Source organism: Suricata suricatta, chromosome 1, assembly GCF_006229205.1.
Source record: "Suricata suricatta isolate VVHF042 chromosome 1, meerkat_22Aug2017_6uvM2_HiC, whole genome shotgun sequence".
Lineage (NCBI taxonomy): Eukaryota > Metazoa > Chordata > Mammalia > Carnivora > Herpestidae > Suricata > Suricata suricatta.
Window position 1 is genome coordinate 120,495,745 of NC_043700.1, and position 19,957 is coordinate 120,515,701.

A 19,957-nucleotide genomic window follows, 5' to 3' on the forward strand; every position below is an offset into this window, starting at 1 on the left:
CAGTGAAAAGTGTCAGTCTTCCATAAACTTCAGCTCAATTCTCAGCAACACTGATCCATCCTTTTATGTATTTTGACTTAGCAGTCCCTATCACTTCCCTCAATAGCTGTTTCAAAGCCTCCCAGTTTCTTCTAGACTCTTTCATAAAGCCTGTCTCCATTACTGTCAACAGATTCATCTCCTATTGTTATCAAGACTTTTGAAGTGATGAGATATGATCTTCCTTAATCTCCCAACCTCTTGTCTGTAAATTTACGTGTTACCAGACACATTCTTAAGATTTTTTTTCGGTACCAAAAAACATCTTTACCTCAATAAAATCAATTCTCAATCTATGCTTTTATTCTATCTTCCTGGGAATTTTTATCTTTCACATGTTAACTTCCTTTTATTATATTAAATTCTCCCTCTTTATTTTTCTTTCTCAGTTTATAATCATACTCGTTTCTCTTAATCTAAAAACAAACCAACAAAAACTACATGACAATCAATGACCCTTTGAACTATTATCTCATTTTTCTTTCTCTCTTTTCATCTACCTATCAAGAAGAGTAGAATATACACATGTTACATTCACTTTTCACCTCCAAATTTTTCCACCTTCTCTGGCTATCTGGCTTTTTCCCCATCTTGCTACCAAAAGAGTTCTGGCTTAGGTCACCAACAACTTCCCAAGAGCCAACGTACTAGACACGTGACTGCCCTAATGACTTAGAAATTTTTGATATTGATAGTCATAGCTTATTTTTTAAGCTCTCTTAGCCTAATTGACCTCTTCTGTGATTTGGTCATATTTCTCTGATTTATATTTATTTTTATTCATAAACCCTTCTTCTTCCAACAATTCTTGGAATTGTTGGAAGAAGAATTCTTGGGCGATCTTCAGAGTTTCAACTTAAGATCAGCCCAGTAATCTTACTGTCTGATTTCTTTTTGGCAATCTCATGCATTTACTAACTACTCATAGGTTGAGCGTTCCTAAATATATGCCTCTTATTGGGCCTTTTTGGTGAGATTCAGAGTCTTCTATATCTGTAATATCCCCCACACACATCCAACTCATCCTTTTCTAAATTGACTTCATTCCTTTCCTCTCTAGATCTTTTCCTTAGCAATCTTTCCCCCAATGAGACACATATCATCTGAATATTTATTCATTTAAATTATCCTTAACTCCTCTCTTCCCTTCACATTACACAATAAATTCTGTTCTTCTTACCTCCTTTAGGTCTCTATTCCATGTACCGCTCCTCCCTCCCAGCCCCCACTTCCCATTAGTATCTTAAGACAGATTCTTATCCATTTCTCGTTTAGAGTACTATAAAGATCTCCTTAATCTTGGTCTGCTCTTCATGCTATTTTTTTACCTTACTGGCTTTGCTTATGTTCCCTAATCTGTCAGTTGATATCCCTCGCTTTTTGTCAATCTCACTTCAACTGAGGATACAACTTGTTATATACTGTCATCAGTATACACATCTCCTGCTTTAGGAAGTTTACCCTTACTTTACCCTCATGGCTTTTGTAGTGTTCCATGCATACCTCTAACATCACACTCAACTGTACTGTATTGTAATTGTGTTTAATGGCTATGTTTCCCATTAGGCAAAGAGGGCCTGAGGGCAAGACCATGTTTTATTTATCTTTGGGTCTCTAGTGCTTAACTTAATGCATGGCATATAGAGACCACCAAAATGGTGTTCTTATATTATTCACATTTGCACTCTTACATTGTCCCTTGATTATGGCATTAATACTTGTTAATTGTCATATGTTTAAAAATATTTACAAAACAACCAGATAAATACATGTTTTCTATGGTGAATACATTGTTTAAAATATCTATGATAGGAATATATTTACATTTTGAGACTAAAGAACTGCCAAACTTTATGTCAACCATTAACAATGAGGAAATGTGTAGCCCAGTGCCGATGATTTCTTCTCTTCAGTCTTGGGGATGCTTTGTTGGCCCTGTAATTGCTAAGTAGTATCTTATTATCAATTTCAACATTATGATATATCATCCTTTGAAATGTTCTTTATGCTTGTGAGTAGGGAAAGTGACAAAATGCCAGGAATTGTTCTAGAATTTTAGAAATAAGATTCTAAATAGGGCCATTTTAACTTTGAAGCATTACTGTAAATTAGCTGCAGGCTAAGTATAAATATTTCATCCTAATTTTACACATCTATATATTACTCTACTTGTTCTTCCTTCTGTTCTGTTTCCTAAATTCTGGCTTTATTCCATTGTTATATCTGTTTTCCTTGGGGCTAAAACTCCTGTCGTAGAATTTAGCACTTGGTATCAGTTAGGATGAAGAGATATCAAACTTCTTTCTTCATAAAGCCTCCAAAGGAATTTTAGAAACCTGTACCTCTTCACATTTATAATTGTCACATTACATATACATTTGTTTAGACAGCTGTAAAGTGTGTGGTTTCTAGATAGAATTGGTCACTTATCTGTTTTCCCTCAACCCCAGCCTTTCCATTTTTACTTGGTTATGTACTGTGAGCCTTATAGGGATAGGAATCTGCACACTACTTTTCCCAGGCTCCTCTGCCATCTGGCTTGTTCTTAGTTTCCACCAGAGTGAAGCTGTTGAGGGTGTCCAAAAACAGAAGAAAGAGCAGAGCCTTCTGTTTTAAATGGTTATTTATTTCAGTGGCTGTAGCAGCAGTGGCAGGAGGTGAACCCTGACTCCCACACAGAGGCTGCATCTTTGTGGCAGCCATAGTTAAGAGCTACGTTTTTTTGGGTATATAATCAACTAGAGGGTTAGTGACTCCTAATAGCTTTGTTTTACTCCTTCACTCTTCCATTCCTTCTAATATCTTTGTGATCAATCTCTGTATTAAAATCTCTTCTCTCTGCAATTTCAGGAATAGTTTCTGTTTTCTGACTGTATACTGGCTTATGTGTGTTGTGCTGTACATATTGACATTTTAAAATAAAATTGTCAAGTTATTCTTTTAAATGTATTTGTTAGAACCTAAGTATCATAGTGATTTAAACCATCACTTTTCTCTAATAGGAGAAACATCTACATCAATCTAAAAAAATTTTTAACATTTATTTTTGAGACATAGAGACAGAGTGTGAATGAAGGGAGGCCTGAGAGAGAGAGAGAGAGAGAGAGAAAGAGAGAGACAGAATCCAAAGCAGGCTTCACGTTCTGAGCTAAGCACAGAGCCTGATGTGGGGCTCCAACCCATGAACGGTGAGATCATGACCTGAACCAAAGTCTGACACTTAACCAACTAAGCCACCCATGTCAGGTGTCCCTACATCATTTTTAAGAATCTTTGAATTATATGTATATTTAACTCTACCTTCATAAAATTTTTATCCAAATCTGATACTATAAACGTGTGCTTAAAAGTCTTTGTTTGATTACCAAATTATATTTTTGAAACAAAATATGTATGCAAATTAAAATCTAAAGTAATCTGTGACCATAAATTCCAGGTGTGAAACATTTCTTCTGAACTGAGTCATCATTATATTAGTACATAATATATTGATTCATCAACTGTAAAAGTGAAACCATTATAAAGCAGCTCTATATGATATTGATAGATTTTTTAGTTTTTAATTAACTTGAACATCCCATGAGTCAATATTAGCTATGGTTTGAATGTGGTATGGGTGAGCATCATGCTATATATTTTCATTTTATAGAAACCTTATTCATATGAATTAATAGATGAAAATAGGAGTTTTTTTGTTTCTTTGTTTGCCATTCAAATATTTCAAATTCTACCTAGCTACATGAGGAAAATTACTATGATCTCTGCATCAAAAATATTCTTTTTAATGGGGCACCAGGGCGGCTCAGTCAGTTAAGTGTCCGACTTTGGCTCAGATCATGATCTCACCATTCTTGGGATGGAGTTCCACATCGGGCTCTGTGCTGACAGCTCAGAGCTTAGAGCTTGCTTTGGATTCTACGTCTCCCTCTCTCTCTGCCCCTGTCCTGCTTGTGCTCTTTCTTTGTCTCTCTCAAAAATAAAATTTAGAAAATATTCTTTTTAAGGATCTAGCATTTGATAAGTAGGTTCTTTTACTTTCTTTTACTTTTAATTTTTTTGTAAAACCATCTGACTCATAAAGGGATTGTAGTGATACCAGTGTTTCTATTGTGCCTTAATTTGGTACATCAGAGAATATTTATACCCAGAGCCAAATGTCATAATAAGACTTTGCATGCATGAAAGAAATGCCCTTATTTTATAAAGCAGGAGAAGGGTGATATAAAGGATAATAAACACCAGGGTCATGTTTCAGGTAGATCACTTTTAGGAAAGATTAGTTATAGATATTGACAGTATGGATTTATTCCCTGTCAAGTTATCTGTATCAATTTCCCCCTTAAAATGTTTCTAGTATATCCATGTAAGGTATGAACCTAAAAAATAAAATATCCAGCTATATAACTCATAGTTCATTTTTTTCTGTTTTCTTAATATTTTGTATTTCTTTATTAAACTTTATATACTTGTTATTTCCTACATAATGTCCTCTCTGGTATTCTCAATTCTGTTCTCCCCCTTTAAACCAGGAGAAAATAATTTATCAGTCACATTAACCCACCCCTAACAATTTCTCCTATTCTGGTCAGAACATATTTCTCTTTTACCTATTTTACATTGAAACACCTTTTGGCCAGGCCTGAATTCTGATCAATTTTAAGAGAATATTAATTACAGAAAGTTATAAAAATAGAAAAGCATATGAGGAATAGCGGAGATTTTGCCACATTCTTATCTTTTGTTGTTTTTTTCATTCATCTTTTTTTTTAGTTCCCACAAAAAAAGGAAAATACATGGGATTTGTCTTTCTGACTTATTTCACTTGGCATAGTACCCTCTAGGCTCATCCATGTTGTCATAGGTGGTAAGATCTCATTTTTTTTTTTTATGGCTGAGAAATATTCCATTGAATATATAAACCATATCATCTTTATCTGTACATCTATTGATGAGCACAATTGTTTCCACGTCTTGGCTATTGTAAATAATGCTGCAACAAATATTGGGGTGCATATATCTTTTAGATTTCATTTTCTTTAGTTAAAATCCCCAGTGGTGGATTACTAGATCATATGGTATTCCTTTTTATTTTCTCTTTTAAAAGTTTCTTTCTTTCTTTCTTTCTTTCTTTCTTTCTTTCTTTCTTTCTTTCTTTCTTTCTTTCTCTCTCTCTCTCTCTCTCTCTCTCTCTCTCTCTCTCTCTCTTTCTTTCTTTCTTTCTTTCTTTCTTTCTTTCTTTTGAGGGTCAGAGAGGGGGACAGAGGATCTGAAGCAGGCTCTGGCCTGACAGCAGCAAGCCCAAGCCTGATGTGGGACTTGAATTCACAAATTACGAGATCATGACCTAAGCTGAAGTCGGATGCTCAACCAACTGAGCTACCCAGGTGCCCCTCTTATGATATTTCTAGTTTCATTCTTTTGAGGAGCCTGGATACTGTTTTCCACAGCACTTACACCAATTTATTTTCCTACCAACAGTGTACAAATGTTTCTTTTGCTTCACATCTTCACTAACACTTGTTATTTCTTCTCTTTTTGATACTAGCCATCAATGTGAGGAACATTCTTAATGTTTGAAATACTTTATATATACACACGCGTGCGCGCGCGCGTGTGTGTGTGTGTGTTGGAAGCCATTTTCTGAACTCTCTAAGTTGAGAAAACTCCTTGGGAGGCAAGGCCAGTTTTGCAAGGCTCCCACCATCAGATGGCAACCGATGTCAATCCCCCACTCAATTATTTTTGCCTGAGCACCAACCCCCCAAGGCACCTTGTTCACTGGTATCCAGAGTGACTTGCCCCGTATCCTAAAAATATGCTGATTGCACCTTGTGAAGGAACTTATTTAGGAATTTCTTCTTTTGTGTTTATGGCAGCAAATACTACATTTCTTGAGAAGTCTGGTTTACTTCCCCTCAAGGAAGCAGGCTATTGAGTCCTGCTCACAAAGAACTAACTTTTGCTTTTGCTCTGCTAAAAACTTTGCCTTGTATTTGAATGCTAAAGATTCCTTCCTTCCCCATATAATAACCATCTAAGTCACCTACATCAATCACTATTGATAAAGATTTTGCATTATATATAATATATAAAATAATATATAATATAATATATAAAATATAAATATAATTATTTGCTCTCTCTGGCTGTATTTTCCTTTCAAAAAACTGTGTATGTACTGAGCACGTGATTTCTGGTTTTAACGGAAAGACCTTTTAACACATGAGATCAACCCAAATGACACACGATTGCCTTCCTTGGAAACATCAAATAAGCTCAGAAACGTTCCATGTTTCTTCCTGGACTCTTTTTTAATGTGATGGTCTTTCCATAATCATCATAACAGACTCCTAAAAACATTCTTTTAATTTTGGTTTTCTCTTAGGAAGGTAGTCAATTAAGTGGACCCATGTGGCTCAGCCCATGCTGTTTAAGGGTCAACTTTATTTACCATTATTTAAATTCATGAAAAATGTCTACATTAGCATAAAATATACAACAGTAATGCAATGATTTTTCTGGAGCCTGTCATATGTTATTATTCCATTGCAATGGTGTTATTTTGTTTTATGGGGGGTAAATAAGCCTATGAAAGTTTCAATATGATGAGTCTTATTGATTATCTAAATTACCTTATGATATTTTACTGTATTGTCATTTGTATAATTGAATTCACCATTATATGTTTTGGAGATTAGAATTTATATTTCTATCAATAATAGAATAAAGTTAAGGAAAATGTTATGTACCCTCAATATCTTGGCAGTCATATTTCAATGTTGACCCTCCTTTCCTTTTTTTTTTATTAAACTTTTTACTCTTTATTTATTTTTGAGAGAGACAGAGTGTGAGTGGGGGAGGGCCAGAGAGAGAGAGATACACACAGAATCTGAAGCAGGTTCCAGGCTCTGAGCTGTCAGCACAAAGTCTGATGTGTGACTCAAACTCATGAACCGTGAGATCATGACTTGAGTGACATTATGACCTGAACTGAAGTTAGACACTTAACCAACCGAGCCACCAAGGTGTCCTGCTTTTCTTCTTAAAATGTCGTATTCCCTTGGTTATCTTGACACCACCTTTTCTCAATTTACTCCTATTTTGCCTATTCCAACAAGCTTATGTAGGCATATTCTTCCACTGAAAGAAGAATAAGCTTTCTTTCTTCTGAAAACTATTTAAGTATTGCTCAAAGCCTAGTCAGAATGACTAAATGTCTCCTTGGATAAAATAAAACTTTAGTTGAAATTTTGAGGGTTAAAAATTATTCATCACTTACCCTCTTTAAGCTTAAATATTTGCTTTATAAAAGGACAGCACTGAACTTAAAGTTATCCTACAATAATGACATGCTCTTACATACAAATGAAAACAATTAAATGCTTATAAAGACTAGCATGCTAGTGCTTATGTGTAGTTCTTATATAACAAGTTCTTAAAATGTTTTTGAAAAAAGTTATAGTTGTAAGTAATCTTTGCAGTAACATTTTTGTATTCCTCACTCAAAGGTGAAAAAGCAAGTCTGACAAATTTAACTAAGGAGCAAGGCCACAAGCTTAAAATCAGCATCAACATTAGACTAATTCTAATGCTTATTTATCATTAACTTGCACTTAGCAAATGAAGTTTGTTAGCATAATAACTCATTAAGAATTTTATCTGAAATCCTATAAAGTAATTTTTATAATGTCTTTGCTTTTCTTTGTCCTTTATTTTAACATAATTGCTTATCTGGGTTCAGATCAGGCAGGACCTCTAAGAAATACAGAGGCAGAATATTGGGTTTGTGGGTTTTTAAGATAAGAATACAAAATAAATTATCATGGTTTTAATAAGAGGAATGAGAACTGATCATTCCCCCTTTCCTATTAAAAATATTAATATTATTTTTAAAATAAGATTCAATGTATAATTGGTTTAATAAATAAAACAAACCCAGTAAGGTCTTAATGGCTATAAAAACATGTTATTTTTCCTACCACTGCCTTCAAAACCTTTTATTTTATTTCTCTTCTCCATTTCTTGGAAACAACTTATTCAGATCCTTTAGTTTTCTGAATATTTTAATGTATTTCATTTAATATATTTCAGAAATAATTCGTCTGGCAATGATGAGATAGTTTTTACTGGATTAACCCAACAAAGAATCACAATGATTAATTCTGTATCAAATTTAAAAACACGCTAATTGAAAGGACTAGACATCCACCAAAAGCAGGAAGAAACTGAAGGGTATCTGACCCCTGAAAAATGGTAACTACATTAGGTGAGAACGACTTTCATATGGCTTATTCATTGAAGACCCACCTCAATTTAGGTTATAAGGGGTAACTAGAGCACAAAGACAAAGTCAGAGACTTATTCGCATCCTATGTCAGAAGATGGAGTTTGAGGCAGCCAAGGTGACCAGAAATTAAAAGGGAAATCACAGAAAGGAGAGAGCCATGGTGCAATGGTGCAAAAATTTGTGAATAAGCCTCTCACAAGTCTCTGATTCTCTCTCTCTCTTTTTTTTTTTTTAATGTTTTTTACTTATTTTTGAGAGACAGAGAGACACAGTGCAAGCAGGGGAGAGTCAGAGAGAGAGAGGAGATACAGAATCTGAAGCAGGCTCCTGGCTCTGAGTTAGCCAGCAGCACAGAGCCCAATGTGAGTCTCGAACCCACAAGCTGTGAGATCATGACCTGAGCCGAAGCCGGAAGCTTAACTGACTGAGCCACCCAGGCGCCCCTCTGGTTGACTCTTAAACTGCACATGTATGAGAATGACTTTTTAAGAAATCAGCAGAAAGCAATAGCCAGAAGACTAAAAGGAATAAAAGAGTATAATTACTATGACAAGGAAGGTAGAGATTAAATTTTGAGTCCCTCTAGGTCACAAGCATTTGATGAGAACCATAGGCTTTTCATAGAAACTCCAGAAGGCTATTCTTAGGAATAGAAGGATTGCTAAAACCAATGAATTTTCCTTAAAAACTAATATAAAAAAGACCTGACTTAACAACATGTAAAACCAAACCTCCACAAGTTCAGGGGAAAACAATAATAACTGCCTAATAAAACAAAAATCAGTCCTCTTCAGAGCATGCCATCTCAGACACATAATCTCAAGTATTAATTAATAATGTATCAACCACAATGCTCAGTATCCAATCAAACGTGAAAAACAGAAACGTAAAGAACTACAAAAAAGAAGTTAATAGCAAAATCGGTCAACCTGGATCTACCTGGAGATGGCAAAGATGCTGAAATTGTAGCAGACAAGGACTTTAAAGCCACTATTATGAATACATTGAGCGACTTACAAGATGATCAGAATGATAAAAAGGGTGTGGAATCTCAGAAGAGAAATGAAAATTATTTTTTAAAAACAAATTCTAGAACTGGAAAGTAAGCTAACTAAAATAAGCTTACTACATGGACTTATCAGAAAATTGGAGATTATAGAAGAAAGAATTGGTCAACCTGAAAGCAGATCAAAATAAATTATCTAATATAAAAGTCAGAGAGTAAAAATATTTTAAGAAATTAAATAAGATCTCAGTGACTTAGAGACAATATTAAGAGGCTTAACAAGAATATTCTCTGAGTTTTAAAGAGAGAGGAGAAAGGGGAAAGGATAGAAAAAATAATTATAGAAATAATTGCCAACACTTATTAGATTTTTGTGAAACATATCCTAGAGTGAATCCCTAGGAGAATACATACAAAGAAAACCACATCTAGGCATATCATAGTTTAACACCAAACATCAAAAGTGAGAAAAAATTGTAAAAATGGCCCCCTCACTAAAAAAAGGAACAAAAGTACTAATGATGTCTAACTTCTAATTAGAAACAATATATGGCAAAAGATTATAGCAAGAAATCTTTAAAATGATGAATGTTTAAAAATGTCAATTTAGCGCTTTATATATATAAGACTGTCATTCAAAATTGAGGGCAATAAAGACATTTTAAGGTAAAAAATGTTGAGAGCCACTTTTTGGACTGAACTTCAAGACATTCCAAAGGAAGTCTTTGGAAGTAAATGATTTCAGAGAGGACCTCAGATAAGCAGAAATAAATAAAGAACCTTAGAAATAAATAGTGGATAAGTAGTTAAATACCAAAAACCTTTTTTATCTTTATATCTATCAAAGAAAACTGGTTGTTTAAATAAAAACTATTACATTTTACTGTGGAGTTCTGAAACTCCATATATAGAAGTATATGTTACTTATATATAAGTAATATAATTATTATGAACACAATAGCATAAAGCATAGGGTTGTATAAATGAAATTATATTGCTACAGGCTTATACCTTCTTAAAAATGTGAATGATATTAAAATGTGATAAGTTGACAATGCATATTATAATCTTTATACTAACGACACAAACAGAAATACAAAGAAATACAGCACAAAGTCAAAAGAGGAAATAAAGTCAAATGCAAAAATTATTCAATTAACCTGAAGAGAGGCAAAAAAAAAAAAAAAAGAACAGAGAGAAAAATGAGACATATATAAGTCAAATAGTAAATTATAAACCTGAACCTAACTACTCAAAATTCATCAGGAAGACATAATACAAACATTCATATGCCTAATAAGAGAGATTAAAGAAATTGAAGCAAAAACAAACAGAAATAGAGATAAGCAATTAGAGAAATTTAAATACCTCTTTGAAAAATGAAAAAACAATGAGCACAATATTAGTAAGGATATAAATGTTTGGAGTGCAAGTTTAGCAAAAGTGAAGCCTTGTTCTAGATACTTTTCTATTATAAGAAATACTTTAAAAATTAGCTTTAATTTGTCATCAATTTTTCTTTATACAAAGTTCATAAAGTAGTACTGGCTGAAACTTTTGCTGACTTTTGCATTCAACATCACCACTTAATATTTGCCTTGCACTTATTTTACATGAAATTAGTTTCTAAATGTTATAGTTCAATCTTTAGATAGGGGATAGATATGTAATAACAGATAAATAAGGAGATAGATAGAAGCTTACCTTAAAGACCAGTTCTCCTACCAAGCCATTCCACGTCCCATCTTCCTGTGGGCTTCCATACTTGTGATCCGGCGCAACATAAATTTCATAGTTAAAACCCAGGTAGTTAGATAAGGCATCCAAAACATCAATGGAGAAGCCCTGGTATTTCTTCGGCTTACCCAAGACATTTTCAGAGACCATTACAAAAGGTTCTTCCTACATGGAAATAAGAGAAATCCTTGATGTCAATCTACAGTGCTCCCTAAAAGCAAAAATTAATTCTTCAAAGAGTTTTGCTTAGAAACAGCTTAAAAATTGCCTTTGAACTTTGAGACAATTAACTTAGCAATATAACTTATGTGTTATTAATGTATCACATTATGAACAATGTTTAATCACTGAATTTCTTTTCATCTCTCATTTAATTACTACCATATCAAAATTAGATGAAAGTAACTGTAAACCTTCCGGGGCCATGGATTCAATTTTCTTGCCATCTTAGAACCAATCTAAGGTTCAAGAAACTATAAGTTTATTGTATCCTGAAGCATTTATTATCTATATATGTCAAAAATATGTAAAGTATTTCATATTATATTGTATATTTATTTTATAACATATAATCTACATAAACTTTCTGAAAAGAACAAAAAATTCTAAGAGCATATAATTTAACTAAAATTTATAACATAACATTTACTTGGAGTAATTTGATAAGTAATTTTGAAATACAAACACATTTCATTGCAAAAATAGCTTCTCTACTTATTGCTATGAGAAATTCACCTAAGTTTTTGGTAAATTGTGTAAGTTAGTAAATTTAGCAAACTGGTTTCTGCTCCCACCTCTTTTATCATTTTGTATTTGTGTCCTGTTACAGTTAATAAGTAGACTCCTTTCACTTTTTAAAACACCTGGTGTTAAAAGAACTCAGTTGTTTTGTGTATATGCTGCTGAAGCAAGCACAGAACTCAGTTGTTTTGAAACATGCTGGCAGATATAGAAAATTAGATAACTTACTTGTTAATTTCCTAAACTTATTCAGAAATTTTTTAGAACAGTAATATTTACAGATAACCCTCTATATCTATATCTATATTATCTATATCTATCCATATGTACCTCTTTATATACATATGTACATACACATAAATATTAATAGATATACATTTCTATCTATATACATATTACATAGATAGATACAGATATAGATATATATCGAGTCCTCCTGGCAGGTTAAAATCTATCTATCCTGTGTCTAAGCCCGAAAACCCAAAGATTTTATCCTTGGATTATTTTTCCTTAAGGACTCATGAATGAGACTTCACTGAGATGTAAAATAATACTTTACTTTGGCTTTTAGTCAAAGACACTGTTTGTGCTTGTAGAGTCATTGCATCTATTATAGGAGTAATGTCCACCATAATACTCAGTTTTCTCATAAAAATTGCCATTAGATAAATTTTTGGATTGGTTAGAGCCAAAAGAGCTTTATTTTGCTTCAGTAATGTCCTCTTCTAAATAATTAAAATAAGAGACCTAATTCTTTTGGTATCCCTTTTCACTTTGGGCACCCAGAAAATGCAAAGTTTGATGCTTATCTACAACTGTGTTGATATTGTCATATTTGTAATGTTTCTTAAATCTTGGTTTTCTAAACGACTGATGTGTTTTCTTTTTAAAAGAATTTGGTCTTCGTCAATTGTTTATATCTTACCTTAGATTAAAATATATCAGTAAATAATAAATCAATAAAATAAAGGAGGTGGCTACTATTTGTTCCCCAGGAGCAATTCCCTTTCTTACTGATTATTTACATATATATGTATATGTATGTACATATATCCATATATTTATGTATTTTTATTTTTAGCCCCTGAGACTAAAGACAATCCACAGTTTCTTTTTAGGCAAGGTGAGACCATGTGACCACTTCTGGCCAATGTAATGTAAGCGGGTTCTTTGTCCATCATTCCTTCCAGCTGGAACGAACACATAATGGCTGGGGCTCTGGCAACTGCTCACAGCACATGTAGTAGAGACACAAGGCAGAAGAAGTCTATGGTCTTCACATGTGAAATGCAATACCTAACTTGAACTTTCTAGGACTCTAGATTGTGAAAAAAAAAAAAAAGAAATTTCAATCTTTTTTATTATTAAGCTCCTGATTGTTTTTCCATTAGAGAAGTACTTGATGCTAATGAACATCGACAGATTGATAGATCAGTAGAAGAGAGGTTTTGAGAATGAATAATAATTTCTAATAGTACTGATTTGTTTAATCTAAATGATACCAAGTTAGAAAAAGGTAAGCAATCAATCCTTTAATATTATATGTAACATACAGAATGTCTTGATGATTCTAAATATTTATACATTTTAAAATGTATAATAATCTTTCAGATAACTGTCAGAGTTTGCTACTGTCCATTCAGTTGTACGAACAAAATATAGGCCTAGTCAATAACTATGTAGTGTACAAATACTCTGAAGTAGGCCATGAGGTCATTAGGATAAGAATGAATTAAATAAATGCAAAAAAAAAAAAAAAGAGAGATTACATTCAGAAGCATGCAGATAAGTTTAGGAAATTCTAGAATTCTAGAATTAGAATTAGTCTATATTTTAAACACCTATCCATTGTCAAACCAAAGGAAAGATGGTTTATAACATATCTTAATTGACTGACTCCTCTATCAATAATTTTGAGTCATATGTATTCTCTAATTACCCATGGACTTCACAATCCAATAAATCTCTAAAGTTTAACAGCAAATTAATCACTAGAAAGCTGACTATCACAAGGTGACAATTAAACAATTAAAAATATTAAATATATTGCAAAACTAAATGATCTGTATGGCACAAATATTCTGATGTATGGTTTGATTTGAAATATTGCTTTTTTTTCATTTCTTTAGAGCAATTGTTTAAGATGATAAATCATATTTCCTTAATATGCTCTTTCTCTTAAAATTATTTTTAATTTCAATTTTGTAAGTGAATCCTGAGGCAGATGGATCTTTTCAGAGGTTTGTTGCCAAAATCTGGTACTAGCAAAATCAGCTAGAATTGATTAAAGGTATAGAGTAAAAATGGTTTTACTAAGGGCTCTTTTAAAGAGGGTTGATGAATTATTAATGAACATGCTTTTTAAATTTTATGACTGAAATAAAACCTTTATTACATCCTATCACTTCTGTTCTAGATAGATGTTTAAGCTTTGTTTTTAACCTCTTTTACAGATTCAGATCATTATTTGTAAATCCTACCTCAGACAAGTTGTGCTTTATGAGGACAGTCACTCAATAAAGCGGACAGGTAAACACAGCAATATAAATTAGATTGAAAGTCTAGGACCTATAATAGAAACAATATTCTGCCCTTCTCTATGGCAATACTGATCTTGGTTGAATCACTTTTATCTTTGCACCTATTTCCAATATTTATTCATTCACTGACTTATCTATTTAACATGAATTGAGGGGCTACAGCATCAAAGTACTACACCCAATTTAGTGAGTACAGTATGATAAAAGGTTATGAGAACTACTTTCAAAGTACTCATAACTTAATATAGGGAAAAGCCACATACTCAAAAAATACAAAACAAAATCAACACACACTACAACTAGTACAGATAAAACACAGAGAAACGCAATGGAAACTGTAAAAAGGAAATCACCAAATCACCATTTTGGGGTTACCATGTACATACTATTTTAACAGATAAGAAAAGTTAGGAAAAATGTCTCAAGATCACACAGTAAGCTACAGAACAGAAATTCATCATAAATCATTTTACTTCAACATTAGCTCTTTGGACTTCAAAATTATCAACTTATGGATTAAAATGTAGGTCTCCATAATTTGTCTCACATTTTAATACAATTTAAACTGGTGTGAGACTGGGAGAGATTTCAGATACTTGACAGAATAACAAAACAAAACAAAACACAACATAATACTCTCTAGAGAAAGTATCATTGTTTTTGGCCTTACATTATTCCTTCAAGTAATTGCTTGAAGACAATATTCAAAACAGAAGTAAAAAATATCATGTAAAATGAAATTCTATTTCATAAATAGAACTGGTAGAAATAATATACAACAGAAATAGATCTTTCAAGAACTCAGATGCTGAAATTTTCAGATGCATATTATAGAAATTATGTTACTGCGTTTAAGGAAATATAGGAAAAACTGACAGGAAATTGGAAACAATATGAAGTATCATTACACAATTTGAAAAGAACTAAACAAAAATTTAAGAATTGGTAAAGACAATATCCAAAGCTAAGAATTTAATGACTGAGTTAATCAGCAGATAAGTAACAGATGAAGAGAGAATTAGTGACCTATAATAATTCAGAATTAATACCCATGATGGAAGGGAATAAACAACTATAAAATCACAAAGCAAGAGTAAAGAGATGAGAAGCAGAAAGATGGGTAGTGTGATGATCCCAAATATTGCTAAGTATATGAAGAAATGGGAGCTATCATTCACTATTGCTGTATGTTTAAATTGGTTCAATGCTTTATTTAAAAAATGTTTAAGTTTACTTATTTCTTTTGAGAGAATGAAAGAAAGAGCACAAGCAGGGTAGGGGCAGAGAGAAAGGTAGGGAGAGAGAGAATCCCAAGCAGGCTCTGCACTGTCAACACAGAGGCTAATGAGGGACTTGAACTCACAAACTATACAATCATGACCTGAGCTAAAACCAAGAGCCAAACTCTTAACTGACTGAGCCACCCAGGTGCCCTGATTCACCATTGTAGAAAACATCTTGATATCCTGAGATATTTATAGGCAAATTAGTTTTGCCTGTTTTTGAATGGTACCTAAATATTTACTATGAAGACATGTACAGCAATGTTCTAACAATTTCAATCCTTGGGTATAAATACTTAGAGAATCTTGGGTCTCAAAATATATACCCAAGAATACTTGTAGCAGCATTGTTTGTAATAGCCCAAATCTGGTAATAATAAAAACCCAAATGTTCATCAATATGGAAAACATAAATATATTGTGGTATATGGATACAAAGTAATACTAAACAGCTTAAAATTTAAGAAATACAATAACATGAATGGACTTTTAAAAGAATAATGTTGGGTGAGAAAAGCAATACTTGAAGAAAACAGTCTGATTCTATTTTTATAACACTCATAAAAAGATTAAGTTAACTCTGTATTTAAGGATTCACACTAGGTGGAGATACTCTAAAGAAAATGCAGGAGGTGATCACCTCTGGGTGGTTAGGTCTGAGACACGGCAAGGATCTGATCAGAAAGATGCACAGGGAAAGATGGCTCCTGTGGTAATGAGAGCATTCTATTTTTTGTTCTGGACAGTGGTTGCTGGTTGTTACTTTATTATTCATTAATTAATGGTCTGAGCTTTTTTTCTGTATGGGTGTTACATTGTATATAAACAAAAATAAAAGTTTGTTAAGTGAGACCAGATAATGGAGGGCATTGAAGCCATATTAAAGTTTCTGCCTTTTATTTGGCAGGGAACTGGAGCTTTGTGGAAATGAAATAGCGTAATCAGAAAGTAATTTTGAGAACAGAGTATAGAATGAATAGTGGCAGAAGCAAGGTCTAGGGGTCCTTTGCAACAATGCAGATGAATGGCAGGAGATTATAGCCTGTGCCTATTTAACATATATTTCCAGAGAGTATACAGGTGGCCTTGAGTTTTCTATTATACAGATGGGGAGTGCGGGAGGGAGGGGGAAGAAATTATAAAAAGCCTGCCTTTAAAATTCATTTTCAGCAATTAGTTCAAAGAGTATTAATAGAACTGAGTTTAAGCTGGTGAAAACCTGTCTGTCTATTAAATGAAAACAAATTGCAGATTTCGATTTGCTGATCATTTGGATGACAGATTCTCTAAGTAGAGTCCTCAGCAATTGGAATAAACAAAGCTTTCAGAGTGCCTGTAGTTTATCAATCTAACTGCATTAGCATGACGATCCAGAGACCTGCTTGTAGAAAAGAGTATTTCATTGGTTTGATAATTTCCATATTAGCAAGGATTTATTCACATCACTTGTTGGGTTATTAGGTAATAACTTCATAATTCTGAATTTGTATTCAGTCACTTAAAAAATCTCATGCGAATTGCTTAGTTGATTTACAACAATGTTTGCCACTTGCAGATTTTGTAGTTAATTCCCATATTCTAACAACTATGCAATATTGTTTACTAGTGATAGAGTTGGCAAAAAGCATCTGACATTTCTGATAGGTACCAGTGACAAGCTCTATTGTCAGGGCTTTACTGAGAGCTGTTTAGAGGTTTTAGTATGCACAACTTCACAGAACACCAGGATGGCAAAACTAGCAATGAGTCGCTGAAAATTCCTTATAATTCTGCTCACATGCACGGCTCAAAGACATTAAAAATAGAAGATTTCTTAATGGTCTGTTTAATTTTTTCCCTCATAAAACATGCTCCTGGCCGAAGCGAAGAATTATCTTTATGCACAGTGTGAACTTATATTTTGTTTAGGGATACAAAACTAATGACCACCATTCTCCTTGAAAACAAAAGTCTTTGTTTTTTAAAAAGTTCATTTATTTATTTGGAATAAGAGAGGGAGGGGCAGAGCGAGAGAAGAAGAGAGAATCTCAAGCAGTCTCTCCACCATCAGCTCAGAGCCCAGTGGGGCTGGATTTCACGAACTGGGAGATCATGACCTGAGTCCATACCAAGAGCTGGATGCTTAACCGATTGAGTCACCCAGGTGCCCACAAATTATTATTTTTGTATGAATATTTGAAACCTCTATAAGTTAAAAAGGCTAAAGGCATGAAATTTGTTATTAAAAACATATCAAGATATCAGGATAGTAAAACACATCTCCAGTGTCATAAACCATCTCCAGTGTCATAAACCATCTAGGCAGTATAAAGAAAAAGAATATCTAAGTTGCTTGGAGAGATGAAAAGCAGGTCACAGGGTCTGCAATGAAGATGTTTAAGAAAGAGCTTTTGCAAAAGGATTTTATGAAGGAGCAAATATTTAGAAAATATTGCACTAAATGTATCTTTCAAACTCCTTGCTTAAGTATTTTTATCACACAACATTCAAGTTATAAATCACAGAAGTAAATGTAAAAGTCCTTTTAACTTTCTAAAACCATATCTTAGATATCATTTCTGCTTCCAATTTTGTAAGCAGTTATTTAAATGAAAAAATATTTTGAATTGAACATAAAGTTAAAATTATTGGTATGCGAAGTGATTCATTTTAAAAATAAAATATTTTATTTTATACATTGCTTTCAAATCATGAAATGGTTACATCTTAGTGACCTAGAGGCCAAATGGAGAGTGGCAAAACAACAGAAAAATATGTTCATTTGTTTTCATGAGACTCTGAAAGAAATATAGGATGCTGTAAATGGGAATACAAGGTTACCAAGGACAATAGGCAATCGCAACAATCCTAAGTACATTAGTTCTCATTTATTGATTTTCCCTAACACGCACTTGAAAATACATTTCAAGAGACTATGCTTTTATGGACCATGTGATTATCAGATACCAGACTTTCAGTTTTCTTTCCAAATAGGACTGCTGGATAATATTTTTGTTTGTTTGTTTGGTCCAAGTTTTCATTATTTTGCTAAATTTAACTCCTAAGTGAATATTATGACTGCACAGACACATACGAGAGTCTATTCTAGTCTATAAATATTGTTAAAAGTTTACTAGGTACCCAGTACTTCGTAAGTGCAGTTATTCCAAGAAAAAAGTATCAAGCACATGTTTTGAGATACAGCATATTGCAATTGCAAGGAGTGAGTGGGCTACACCAAATGTAAGAAGTCTATAAACTATTAAACTGAAGAACTTGGTAACATTTGACTTCAGAATGATGATGATATTTATAAACTTTCATGTTCATGTCAAAATATTGCCAAGAACAGTAATGTTAATAAATGTCAGCAGAGCCTTATTATAAGACTTACTTTACATCAGCATATAAAAGCATTTAATAAATACAAATTAAATATCAGAATACAGTGAAAGCCATATAAAATCAAACTCAGAGTGTTTCTCACTAATGGTATTTCTATTCAAACTAATATACCTCATAGGAAAATGCAGAAAATCAGTTGTTTTTTTGTTTTCTTGGGTTTTTTTAGTCATTCAAAAGAGTGTTAATGCCTGGCACATGTTAGGAATATAACAGTGAATAAATAAACAATAAACAGAGACATCTCTACCCTTCTAGACCTACATTATAATGAGAGTGACAGATAAAAAAATAAGTAATATATGTTGTGTCAGAGGGTGATAAGTACTGTGGGAAAAAATTAAACATATCATGAGAACAAACAGCATATGAGAAAGGGCAGTACCTTCAATTAGGAAGAGTCTCTGTAGAAAGAGCATTCCAGACTGAAAATAGAGTAAGTGCAAATGTGTCAGGCACGAGTTTCTCTGACATGTTTGAAAGACGGAGGGACACTCATGTAGCTGAAACCTAGGGAACTAAAATCAAATAGGAAATGTCTGTGCAGTAATGGGTGTGTGTCAGGTGAAGCTTAAACAGGGCCTTTAAACTTGTAATGACTTTAGCTGTTACTTCCACTGAGATGCTCAACCAAATGGGCTCTGAGCTGAGGAGGGACATAATCTAATATGTTTAACAGTTTACTAGACAGTTGACAGTTACTATTGACAATAGATTGGAAGGAACAGGATGGAAGCTAGGAGATCAATTACAAGTCCTTTGCAGTAGACTAGAAGTGAGTTGATCATAACTTGGTAGGAAAATGGATTTGAGAAAAAGTAATTGGATTGTCGGTAACTCATAAAGGTAGAGCTGATGGGATTTTCTGAAATACTGGATGTGAGATTGTGAGTATTTAGTGAGAAGTGAGTGATGTAAAACTATGCTGTACTTTTCCTAGAGA

At 33.1% G+C, this 19,957-nt stretch overlaps 1 protein-coding gene across 1 annotated transcript in view; it reads right to left on the minus strand.

Annotated features, from left to right (window-relative positions):
- Positions 1-19,957, minus strand: part of GRID2 (glutamate ionotropic receptor delta type subunit 2) — a 1,401,829-nt gene that overhangs the window by 321,446 nt on the left and 1,060,426 nt on the right. The window contains exon 10 of the mRNA XM_029943131.1: positions 11,037-11,234. Coding sequence (XP_029798991.1) covers positions 11,037-11,234 — 198 coding nt within the window. The remainder of the gene's footprint in view (positions 1-11,036; positions 11,235-19,957) is intronic.